The following is a 13,120-nucleotide window of genomic DNA, read 5'->3' on the forward strand; positions in this document are numbered from 1 at the left end:
CTTATTTCTCCAGTTGATTCTGCTTCACTGGATATGACTATTGCTGCTGCTCGTAACAGCTGTTTGAATTTGCTTGACATCTTTTGTTGGTGCCCCTGGAACTATCTTTTCACTCTTAAACTCTGAGTGTGGTTGGTTTTGTATTCCTCTTGTATTTCGACGTCCCTCTAAAAACAGATCCTTGGTCTTGTAATGGGGGCAATTTAAAACCACGACACTCGCTGTTACAACTGTTAGGTTTTTTTCCTTATGCCATTCTGGTTCATACTTTCAAGTGTAAGCATCTTGGCTATTCTCTTTCTTTTCTTGCCTCTGGTTACATGAAGGATGTTTTCTTCCATTTTATCTTCTCCGGTTTTTGGAAGGTGAATTTATTTAGGCTGCTCAAAAGCATTCTTTAACCTTATTTCCTCTAAATTTAAGAGTCAAGAATGAAACATTGCCTTTGTGCTTCCCCATTTAAGACACTGCATAGTCCTCCTTGGCCACCTCTCTCCCTATTTTCAAGAACTCGGTTTTGATTAGATTACTTTAGAGTAAGATTCATTATTGCCCATCTTGGATTTATTCTCAGATTTATAAAAATGATTTGGATTATCTTTTTTTTTTTTAAATGAAAGCTTCTTTATTTATTTGTTTATTTATTTTTGGCTGTGTTGGGTCTTCATTTCTGTGCGAGGGCTTTCTCTAGTTGCAACGAGCGGGGGCCACTCTTCATCGCGGTGCACGGGCCTCTCACTGTCGCGGCCTCTCTTGTTGCGGAGCACAAGCTCCAGCATCGCAGGCTCAGTAGTTATGGCTCACGGGCCTAGTTGCTCCACGGCATTTGGGATCTTCCCAGACCAGAGCTCGAGCCCTTGTCCCCTGCATTGGCAGGCAGATTCTCAACCACTGCGCCACCAGGGAAGCCCCTGGATTACCTTTTAACTTGTTTGTGGTATTGCCATGTGTCCTTTTATACTACTGTGCCCAGTTCTTTTCTGTCTCCGTTATACAGAGTGCGAATTAAAGACCACGGAAGATCCTCTTTCTCAGGCCTGGCCCATAAAGAACACTTTTTGCCATCCTCCAATAGGATACACTTAGGCGAGCATGCGATGACTGAATTGCCCATTTTCTTCAAAATTCTGAGCAGCCAGTTTCATTTTCTTAAACCACTGAAGGCTGGAGAGGTAAGTTTTTGTTGCTTGCCTTATTTTTGTTCTTTTTTATGCAGGGGGGGGGGTTGGTAATCTGCTATTTTTCTCTTAAAGTTTGTTCATTGTTTTCCCTATCGTTCTCATAGAACCAAAATTTCATCAGAATGTAACTAGCTGGGAAAATTCTTCTATGATTTTGCCAAGAATGTGGTCAACTGGATGATGTTTTCAGGTAAGGAAAGTTTTCTTCTAGCATATCTTTATTGTCTCTATTACATGTGTTTGGGCCTCTTCTTTGGGAGAAGCACTGTCCAGGCATGGCCTCCACCTCTAGCATATCTTCTTGTCTCTGGCACCCAATGTATCCCTTTGTCCTTTGCCTCCACCCTCCAGGGGAGCTTTGTGATTGGTCTTCAGCTGACATCACCAACTTGTACAGAAGCAGGTCTGTCTCTTGATGGGGATTTAACATCAATCCTTTCTTACTCCCCGTCTCCCTTTTCATCTCACCCTGTGGCCTTCTCAGCTCAGACTCTGCTTGTCGAATGTCTTTGGCTCCTGTGATGGAGACCGTAATGAGGATGATACACAGTGTCCTGGGGATAGAGACAGAGACAGAGACAGAGAAAGAGGGGCAGAGAGAGATACAGAGAGAGAGAGAGAGGGAGAGGATCCTGCATTCCTGCCTTCTGGAATATTTTCAAAAGTATGTTCTTGCTCTGATTTTTCTAGATGTCGTTCTCTTTTCTCTTATTCTGTGTTATCTTTTAGTTCCAGTTCTTTCTTGCTGTGCAACAAACTCACACCAAAACTTAGTGGTTTAAACCAACACTGTTTTATCACCTTTCATGATTTTGTGGCCAGAAGTTCGGGTAGAGCTTGGCTGGGCAATCCTTTTATTCCATGTGTTATCGATAGAGGGCACTTGGTGACAGTCAGTGTATGGATGGTCTGGTCTGGAGGGTCCATGATGGCTTCACTCACATGTCTGGGGCCTTGGCAGGGATGGCTGAGAGACTGGGCTCGGCTGGAACCCTCAACTGGAGAACCCATGTATGGCATTTCCAGCACAGCGGTCATAGGGTATCTGGAATCCTTATGTGGCAGCTCAGGGCTCCAGGAGCCACTGTTCCCACAGACAAAGAGAAGCTGCCTAGCCTTTGACTTGGACTTAAATTCACGCCATGTCACTTCCTTCGTACTCTGCTGGCCAAGGCTGTCACAAGCCTGCCCAGATTCAAGGGGAGGAGATGTTGGCTCTGATGGGAGAAGCCTCAGGGAATCTGAAGTCTTGATTCAAAACGGCCTCTTTTCTTTGGCCTCATGCTGTTATTTTCCCCTTTAATCCGCCCCAACACAGGGAGGTCTCTTCATGCTGGGCGCTGCCAAACGACAAGGGGTAGCACCTTGACGCGTGCAGCTCTGTCCACCCTCTGCAGCAGGCTCTCGCCTGGGCCTGCACTGTCCCGGATGCCACGTTCTTCTATCTCCCGTCTGAGACATAACTCGCCTCCTTGGAGACCACATACATTGCTCACCCACACCAAGCTCACCAGAGCTCACACCCCACTTGCCCTCGCCCGGCTGCACGCTCTCGCCCCCCACCCCCCGGCTAGCTTTCCCCGAGCGCCACCCCGTGGGAGTCCCAGCCACGGTTTTCTCATGGCCCATGCCAACCCATCTGGCTTCAGGCTGACACATTTTTATCCCTCTTCTCTTTGAGATGACCCACACCCAGGCGTGGGAGCGGGCATCTCTCCGTCTCTGCTCGATGCTCCATGAGCCAGGGAGGGGGCTCGGGGACCCTGGTTATAAGGTCTTGCAGACAGTTTTTCAGAACCGTCATCGTCCAAAGTGGAAAGGTCAGAGGTAATGTCGGAAGTTGACTGATCAAGGGGAAAACTTCTATAAACACATTGTTTGTAGTTCTGGGGGGTAACCAATGAAGAACAAACAACAGAAATGCCTCAGAATGGCTGACCCTGGCAAGAGGGCTTGGAAGTAGAGACCAGGGCTCCTCACACGCAGCCCTGCAGCACACTGTATCTTGTGCATGGATTTTCTGATTAAAAAAATAAGTGCTATGGATTTGGATATCAAAAATATTGCATGATATTTTAGACTGGTACATGTCATTTACAGGTCAGATTAGAGGTTAAGATTTGTAATTATATTTTATAACAGGTAGTCTTCTTGCTTGTTTTCATGACTTTAACTTGTTGGTATTTTTTTAAATCACAAAATTGGGGCAAAACCGTGAGAGTGGAGGAGAAGGGAAATAGGGAAAGAAATAAGAGCCGGAAGCTCCTAGTGAATCCAGCTGCCTTTTTTATATCAGTCTATGTACCTTTAATCTTTATGTCCTTCTGGAAGAATTAAATTGAAACTCTCTTTATCACTTCATTTCGTGTTTCCCATTGTTAAAAGGGCAAGAGCTTAATGTGCCACAGACTAAAGCCGCAGGGGCAGCTGGGCACACATGGGCAGACGCCCGAGTCTCTGGACAGCTGGCCGGGCCTTCCTGTCACATTTTCCCAAGTCCACGGTCGCAGGCAGCAGCTGGAACTCGGAGGGGCAGGTGAGGGGGACAAAGGGGTGCTTGGTGTTTTCTTCTGGTTTCACGTTTGAAAAAGAGGAGTACTTAAGTAACCAGTTTATTTTTCTCCTTTATCCAGAAAAAAAAAATCCTTTCCTACACTTTGAGAATTGGATTGCTTTAAAAGAAGAAGAAGGAGAAGGAGAAGAGGAAGAATGGGAGGAGGAAGGGGAAGAAAGAAAAGAAACGAAATCACTCAGACGCTGATCCAAGCTGGGTCCTCAGGTGGGCCCCTCACTAGCGGCCTTGGCCTTACCCAGAAACGTGTTAGAACCGAGGTATCTCAGCCACGGCCCCCACCCCACCCCCTGCTCAGCATCTACGTTTTAACGAGACGCACAGGGGATGTGTGTGCACATGGCAGCGTGAGAAGTGCTGCTGTAAGGTACAGGTGAGGTTCTAGGTCGAGAAAGTTCAAGTCTGTGTTTCTCCGCCTTAGCTTAGAATCACCTGGGAGCTTCAGAAAAATACTGATGACTGGACCCCACTCATCCCCAGAATAATTAAAACAGAGCCTCTGGGGGCGGGGCCCTGGCCTGGGTTTATATCAAAAGTGCCCCAGGTGCTCTCAATGGGTAGCCCAGGCTCAGCGCTCGAAGTCAGTGATGCGCGCAGTTGCTGGGCTGTCTATCCCCACCAGGCCGGCCTCCCCTGGCTCATCTGTGGGAAGCAGGCCTGAGCACATCCCCAAGGTGGCCTAGGACAGGAGCAGAAAAACATGACCAGTGCCTGGGGTGGACAGGGGATAACTCCCTACAAACCCAACTTGGAGGCCTATCCAGTCCCTGAGAGAAAATGTAATGAAAAGACTCCATCATCTAAATCTCTTTTCATCAAAGAGATGCCCTATTTCTGTGGCATTTCTGCATGAAATGCTCCGGCGTTGCAAAGCGAGAATGTTCAAATTCGCTTCTGTCGGATGTTGAATAGGTCACATCCTGCAACACTTCCCTGGAATGTGGCTTGAGAATTTAATCGAGATGGAAAGCACGGTCACCAGGTAAGCAACCAGCCACACTTCCTAGCTTTGTAACCGAGAGACAAAATAAAATAAGGCTGACAGAAGGTGCGCATGTTTGAAATACTTTCTCGCAAGCCCATCGCCACCGCCGAATGTTAGCCTCTTGAAACATAAATTAATTTTCTACAGATGCACGCCGGGCTGCGTCTGGATTCTGCTCTGGTGAGCAGTACGTGTTAGACTTCTGGACAACAGCTTCGAGGATGACATTTCTCCTCTTGCTGTGATTCTCTTGCTGTGATTCTTAACCTTGAGCAGAATGTTTTTCTTGGAATGGGTTTCCAGGAGGGTTTTGGACCCAATTCCGGTCACATGTGCAGGTGGGAGGCACGCTCTTGACCCTGAGACATGGGCCTGGTCAGCACGTGACCCCCGCCATCCCCGAGGGCTCACCTGGTACTGCTGCCCGGTGCAGAGGACGAGGTGGTCGTAGGGCACTACTTCTTCTCTGGAAACGATGACCTGCTTAGCTGCTCGGTCTATGGCAGTCATTTTACCAACCACCACGTTGACCCAGGAGCATAGCGACATCAACGCGTGATCTTTGTCATTATAACAGTGGCTGTGGAGAGAGAGGCTCCATCAGTGACATTTGAGCAGCTGACAGCGGGCATTAATTAGACATCTGGTGAGCTGGTCCGAGTCCCCTGGTGGGCCGAGCCTGTGCTGTTGCTGGGAGTTTACCGGGACCCAGGCTAGCTAGGAGATTTGTCCTTATGAGACACTTAGTCGCAAATTGACATCTTCCCATTAAAGCTAAATTGTTCTGCCTGGGGTAGACCAGTCCACAACAGGGAGGGTGTGTGTGTGTGTGTGTGTGTGTGTGTGTGTGTGTGTGTGTGTGTGTGTGTAATCATTCATATATACTCTTGCTTCCATTTCATGGCGGGTGTAAATTTACTTTAGCAGTTGGTCTGTCATATTGACAACTGTCATATTGACCACAGACTCGGAGCGAATGAGGATGAAGAAAGTGACATCTGAGGATTCTCACAGGCAGGGCTCAAGGTCCAGAATATCGAGAACCCTGCCTATTTGCTAAGGCTTTTCAATATATGACTAATTTCAATAAATGACTAATTCATTCTTAGAATTAGTGTATGGATTCATGCCAAAACAACAAAACGCATTTTATTTAGAGAAAATGTCCATTAGGGAATTATGTTTGCAGCCAGTACAATCCCTGGGGACTCTGGGGAGTCACTTCTCAGGGTAAAGGTGATTTACGGGGACCGCTGCTTCCATAAGAGCAGGCCCAGGGTAGACGGGTTTTGTTCTCTGGGTTCTATTCGAGGGTGAACACAATACTGTAATGGGAGAAAAGTGGGTTTCCTGTGGCTTTGGGTTTATTTAGAGTCCTGTGAGGGTTGTTTCCAGAATTTTCTGGAAGGTTTGACCTCATGTACATGACGTTTTAATAACCCTGTTCTGAAGACGCAGAGAGTAGGGCAGCAGAACAGCGAGAGTCTGTTTAAATCTAGGCTTCCCCGTGCCAGGGTCTGTGTCCCTGCTCTGTCGCCAATGAAAATGGACCCTGGGGACTCTGCACCCCTTTTTAGAACTTCAGTTTCCTCACCTCTCAGCAGGGGATAACGACCCCTCCTCACATGCCTCGAGCATTGCAAGGGATGGACACGAGAATGTTAAGAGATGCTGTCTGTCAAGTGGGATGCATATGTGAAGGGTATTATTCCAAATAATATTAATGATACACAATCCTGTTTACTCTCCTTGGAGGCAAACAGGATTCTGAAGTGGTAATGGGAGAACATTTTTTCTTTTTGATCCACGCATGAGTCTGCTCTCACCACACAAAAAGAATCCTGGTAATGGATGCACATTAGACCCTGTTATAGGGCCTGTGAAAGAGAATGGAGTCTGGGCTTTGTATCTCTCCACACAATGACACTTAAAAACAAGAAAATTTCTTCTTAATAAGAAAAGAAAATCGGGGGCTGGCCTGCCACAGGAAAATAACAGATAGTGAGATGAAATTCTCTTATAAAAAGCCATTTTGGTAGCTTTACAGGAAAACAGGAGGCTTCACTGATTTCATACATCTATGAGAGACCCATGAGGGATTGTTCTTACTTGGGACGTGATCTGTTCCTAACAGCAGCAGTACCGTCAGCCGTCCAAGATGAGGAAAAATTAAATGTAGTTAATACACAGGGATTCGTCATATGAGGATTTGCTCAAAGATGAAAGTTCTCAGGGGAAATTTGGGGAAGGCTAAGACGATGTTATTTCTTATGACAGTAGGCCAGCGGCGTTGATAATTTCAGAATGCATGCTTCAGAGATAAAATCTGAAGCTCTGTACAGTGGGAACTGCACCCAGGAACACTGGGGTTGCAGGGACCTTAGGAAGCACTGAAAAATGTGGGGTGCTTGCTTTTACAGCCTGTGACCACATGGAATGACATTTCTCAGTTTAGAAACTGAGAAGTTTACACTGTGTGTAGCCGATGCCTATCTGTTTCGGATATTAGAATCCATTCTGGACCTTCTTTAATTTACCCATCAGGTAGTGAGACTAGATATTGGAGACTGTAAGTGATATTTCTCCAAAATTATTTCCTAAGCAGAGTTAACGAGCATTAAGATTCCCACAGGGCAGGGACCTTCTCCAGGCTTGAGGACAAGAGAAATATCTCCACTAGCGTCCTCTGGAAGAGAGAGAAGGAACCAAAAAGGTAGGTCAATGAAACTTCGTGTTTCTCAAGTGACCTTGACTCTGACGCAAAAATAATGTGAAAGCTTGTCTTCACAGAACATTCTGGGGACAGGTAATAAGGAGGAGAAAAAAAGTAGAAATGCAGGATGGGGGAATTGCTGGAACAGGACATATGTGGAGAGTGGCCAGATTGCTCAAAGTTGCAGTGACCCCAAACCTAGTGATAGGAAGACTTAGCCTAAAGTTCCAGGTACAAAATTAAGAGCAAACTCCAGAGGAATAAATGTAAGTGTGGTGAAGACCTGCACTTCATGGAATCAGAACCCTGCAGGACCGGAAAGAACCTCAGAGTTTTCCAGCAAGGGTTTACCGTGACACTCCCAGAAGAAGAAGCACCATAATTAACCTTCAGTTATTCAGAGCTGATTGTCCAATTAGTGGGTTTCTCCCGTTGCCGGTTCCTCCTCCCCTCCCTCCGCCCTCCTTTCTGCTGCATCCCGGGCACATCATTAGCATGTCCACCAGAGGCTGGACAGGGCGAGGTTCGGGCAGGGGAGGTGGGGAGACAAAACATGGCTTTTCAAAAAGTAGTAACAGCAATAATAAATCAAAACACTGGTTACGGAAAAGTTCAGAATTTGTATTTAGCGTGAGGAATTCGAATCATTAAATTTTTGGACATCAATGCACTTGTTCTTTCTAAACTCCACGACCAGACATAATTTCCTGTATTGGGGTCTGAGGAACGTTTGAAAGGCAACATCCTGTCGATGTTTCAATTTGTGGTTTCTAAGAGGATAACATGCAGGTACCCATCCAGAGACATCTTATATGGCTGTGGTATTTAGTTCCTGTCTACACCCTGATGGAGAGGACTTCTTCAGGTACTTTTGGAGGTAACTGTCATCTATTTGACATTATTTACTGAGCACCTGCTAAGTGCCAAGCACTGTCCCAGATGCTGGGAACCCATCAGTGAACAAAAGGCAAAAAAATTCCTGCCCTTGTGGAGTTTACATCATAGTTGAAGGATTCAGAATAAACAATTTTAAAAGGCAAATTGTATAATATTTACAAGGATTTCAGTAGCAAGAAAGAGAGCAGAGAAGGAGGACTAGAGTGTGTTGGAGAGTTGGCTGCAGACGACTAGATGCTCAGAGTAGGTCTCATGTAAAAGCTGACATTTCAGCAAAGACTTGAAGAGAGAAAAGCAAAGATCCCCAAGGTGAGGACTTGCCTGTTGTGTTCGAGGGACATCAAGTAGGCTGGTGTGGTGACAGCAGAGAGAACAAGGGCAAAAATAGTAAAAGAGGAGGTCAGGGGCTTCCCTGGTGGCGCAGTGGTTGAGAATCTGCCTGTCAATGCAGGGGACACGGGTTCGAGCCCTGGTCTGGGAAGATTCCAAATGCCACGGAGCAACTAGGCCCATGAGCCACAACTACTGAGCCTGCGCGTCTGGAGCTTGTGCTCCACAACAAGAGAGGCCGCGACAGTGAGAGGCCCGCGCACCGCGATGAAGAGTGGCCCCCACTCGCCGCAACTAGAGAAAGCCCTCGCATAGAAACGAAGACCCAACACAGCCATAAATAAATAAATAAATATTAAAAAAAAAAAAAGAGGAGGTCAGAGGAGCCAGCAGAACAGGGGCAGATTTCAGATTGGAGCATCTGGAAATTTCTGTGACTACAGAATCCTTCTGCAGCTGGGCTGTCTGATAGGGCAGCTGCGAGCCACACGTGGCTAGCCGCCCACTTCAAATGTGGCCCATGTAATCAACGAGCTGAATTTTAATCCCCTTTAACTGTAATTAATTGAAATTTAAGCAGCCACATGTGGCTCACTGCCGCCACACTGGACAGAGCAGCTCCAGGCCGCTCGGGAGTTGACAGGATCTGATTCACGTTTCTGCAGGCTTGCTCTGGCCACTGGATTGGGAGTGTGGAGGGAGAAGGACAGAGGCAGAGACCCCAGGTGACCATGCACCCAGCCACATGCAGGTCCCCACAGAATCAGGCCAGCAGAGCATCACTTGCTAGCCTGTCTCTCCTGGAACACCCCTGACCTGGGGACTGACAGAAACCTTTGCCAGGCCGACTGAATGAAATTCCTCATGAGACATTTATCAGGAACACCAGCGTTTCCTGGGAATTATGTCATTTGGAAAGAAGGGAAAGTGAGGGAAGGGGGTGTACGTGGGTTGATCCTCCATGCTCAGCCAGAACTTGGTGTTAGGCTAATTTTAACCAAAAACTCCAGCAAGCCTGGCTTATCATACACATTTCCAGTCAAAACCCCCAAAGCTCAGAGAGATGAAATCCCCTTTGTGGTGGGAGCAGGATCTGAATTCATCGACCTGGCTCAAAACCCATGTCTTTTTGACTGCACCCTGATGATGTCCTTCGCCAAACCCCAAAGTTTATAGTCTGGTAAAAGTATTAGGTCAAAATGAGCCTAGCTCTGCTGGCAAGGAGACTGCCGTTTTTCTCACAGTTTGAAGGCAAAGTCAGCCTTTTTCACAGAGGAAAGAGGGTCCTTCGTTGTGGATCTAAAATGAAAACCCCCTGAGAGAGAACAATTTCCTCCCTCCTTGTTGGAAAAATTGGGACATTGTTTCTAGAGGCAGGGAGCCTAATCATTCTTATACTCATGCTTTGCTACAGGAAATTAAAATGAATGGAAGCTGTGTGATAATGAAGTGGCATTTTCTAGAAGGGGTGTTGTCAAAGACTGATTCCACTGGGACAGAAACAATGATAGACTCAGAGGACTCAGAAGGCCTCTGCCTCATCAGCCCTGATGACAAAGGGCCAGGTGGGCCTGAGACCCTCATCCCACGGAGGTGCCCAGACTTTAGCTCCCTCCGGCAAATTGCCTGGTCTGATGCAAATACAGTCACCAAGCTCCCATGCCCTGGAGTGTCACTCAGAACCCAAAAGCAGGTGGTGTCTGGGTCACAGACCCGTCCCAGTTGTTTGGAACAGGGCCGGCATCCTCCCAGACCTGCCGTTCACTCTTAACTTGCATTTGTATCTCCTAAGGAACATCTGAACTCAGGAGAAAAGCCTGCCACTTCCCTTTCCTACCATTTAGCAGAAAAAGGACTGCACACAAATTAGGACATTTAGGCTTCAGAATGAAAAAGCAGGGGAGGGATAAATTAGGAGATTGGGATTAACATACACACACTACTATATATTAAATAGATAATCAACAAGGACCTACTATATAGGACTGGGAACTCTACTCAATATTCTGTAATAACCTATATGGGAAAAGAATCTGAAAAAGAGGAGATATATGTATATGTATAACTGAGTCACTTTGCTGTACACCTGAAACTAACACAACATTGTAAATCAACTATAATCCAATATAAAATAAAATTTAAAAAGAAGAAAATAGAATTCATACTCGCTTGCTAAAAACTTCCTTTGTTCAGTGCCCAGAAGTTTTTTTCCTGGGAGTCCGTGGGTTGAAATCAGGGTGAGATTACTGAACTTCAGGTGAGAGCTAAGGAGAAAGAAAAAAAGAAAAAAAAAAAGAGGTAAAGCACAATTCAGTGAAAGTTTATTACAATTCAATTTAACCTTATTTCACACGTCTTCCAATTGTTGAGTCTTTCTATGAACGTAGCAACTTTTTTTGCACAAACCTTCCAAGAGAACCGACCATTTAAATGAAAGAAGTGAGAGGGTGCCGGAGCAGCTAATGGCAGAAACTTCCAAAAGCTGTGACCTTGTGAAGGCAGGTACCATTTAACTTTTTAAAATTTGCTTCTCAGAGTAAAACAAAATAAAACCCCAAACTGGGAGGAAGCAGGTAAATTTAGTGTAAGTCAACGCAAAGTTTGAGTTTCAGACTCCTTTTGAGAGATGGCCTGGAATTCTAACCACCATGGTGAAACTTGCTGAGTGCTTACACTCAAGTGCTCTGCAAGGCTCTCATTGAGTCCTGGAAGCAGTACGATGAGGTCAGTACTATTATTACCCCGATTTTATTATGCAGAACAGAGGCAAAGTGATTTGCCTAGGACGGTGCAGCCAGGAAATCTGGAGGCTGGGTGTGAACCCAGGCCATCTGGCTTTAGCATCTTCTCATCTAACCTTGGTCTTCACTGCCCTGTAGACCCCAACCTGTGGGCAGGGATGCAAAGATCATCTAATTCCCATAGTCAACATTAGCTTTATGACTTTCAGATATATGTAACTACTCAGATCAGGAGAGCACAGTATCACAGAGGAGGGAATTCTAGAAGATTCCTTTCAAGAGCAAAGCTGCCTTATATTTATTTGCATCAGGCTTTCCAGGGCCCGAGGCATGATTACGGGCGTCGTCATAGAGATTAATCTTCAGGACAATTTCTGCCGGGGGGTGGTGGCAGGGGGGCGTTGCAGGTTTGTATTCTCTGTATTTCAGACAGAAGAAAATCGAGGTTGGAAATGGTAGGTAATTTGTTCACGGTCACGAAGCTCAGAAGCAGCAGGGCCAGAAATGAAAGCCACATCTTCTGACCCCAAGTAGTGCCCTCTGCACTCACCCAGGCGGCCCAGGGACCAATCCCCCAGGGATGGTAAGCAGCAGCCCAGCACACTAAGCGGACACTCTTCAGCGCTGCCTCCATGTCTCCCTGAAATATTTAAGATCCTCCTGCTGCAGATCTGCCTTCCAGCTACGGTCAGCAACGTCTTATGGGTGGGCTGATCTCCTGTGCTTCAGCAGGATGAGAAAAACATTCTTTTTTTCTAAAAATCTCTTCTTGGTTCACCCCTCCCCTTAGACCAACCAAATGCAGAAAAAGAAACCTTCTCCAGGTTAGAGGAAAACACCTGCCCTCTTTTCCCAGGAGGAAACTGGAAAATTTCCAAACGTGGAAATGCTATCAATTTGCGGACAATCTGTTAAGTACCATTAAAAGCAGGAGACTTTTGGCGATGGCACGGTAGGCAATGGAATAAACTCATTTAAAAATAGCTAAATATTAGGAAAGGTTTTGCTTTAAAGTCTCTCAGGATGTGTGTCATTTAAGAATGAAAATTCTTATTTGATACAAAGAAAACCAAGCACATTTCATCCCCTAATAATAAGAATAAAACTTTTGAATACGTTCAAGTAACGTAAAGGTCACAATTAACCCCGACTACTTATGGCTGCAGTCTGCAAACACACCAGTTGCAGGCCTTTGATTTATTACCATTTGACGGAAAATGCAAATAATAATACGTGTTTATACTCACACGCGGTCAAAATTTATTTGGGCTTTGGAGTCTATGTGACTAAAATGTGGTTTGTGTTGTACTAATAATACAATTATATACAGGCCTTTTTTACATCTCTATGTGAATAAGTGGCTTATTAATTATCCAGCGGTATTTTTTACTAAAGAAACAATCTCTTTGGCACTGAACAGTTTGAACTATCTAACAACATGGATCACTTGTAAAATGACTTGTAAATTGCCGAATTACCACACTGTATTACCCTGAATTATGCTATTGTACAATTAAAGATTTCGCCAAAAGACTGGGGGAGGGGCGTTTTCTTACTTTTTATCCATTAAGGAACCAGCTTTCCACCCTTCTTCTCTAGCCTTAGCCAAATTCCTTTTGCGTTCTTCATTGTGGCTGTTCTGGTTCTATATCCAATCTTCAAGGTCCCTACTTCACCCTTTCTTGTTCTCCCTACTATCCC

The 13,120-nt window shown here is 45.7% G+C and overlaps 1 protein-coding gene across 2 annotated transcripts in view; it reads right to left on the bottom strand.

The window, feature by feature from the left end:
* The window catches only part of CFAP61 (cilia and flagella associated protein 61), a 258,593-nt gene that overhangs the window by 80,494 nt on the left and 164,979 nt on the right, over positions 1–13,120 (bottom strand). For both annotated transcript variants that reach the window (XM_082359538.1, XM_082359537.1), the window contains 2 exons: positions 10,844–10,942; positions 5,150–5,318 (listed from right to left, as the gene is read on the bottom strand). In XM_082359538.1, the coding sequence (XP_082215664.1) occupies positions 5,150–5,318; positions 10,844–10,942 (268 nt within the window). The remainder of the gene's footprint in view (positions 1–5,149; positions 5,319–10,843; positions 10,943–13,120) is intronic.

The sequence above is a fragment of the Balaenoptera borealis genome (genome assembly GCF_965194805.1).
Source record: "Balaenoptera borealis genome assembly, chromosome: 16".
Lineage (NCBI taxonomy): Eukaryota > Metazoa > Chordata > Mammalia > Artiodactyla > Balaenopteridae > Balaenoptera > Balaenoptera borealis.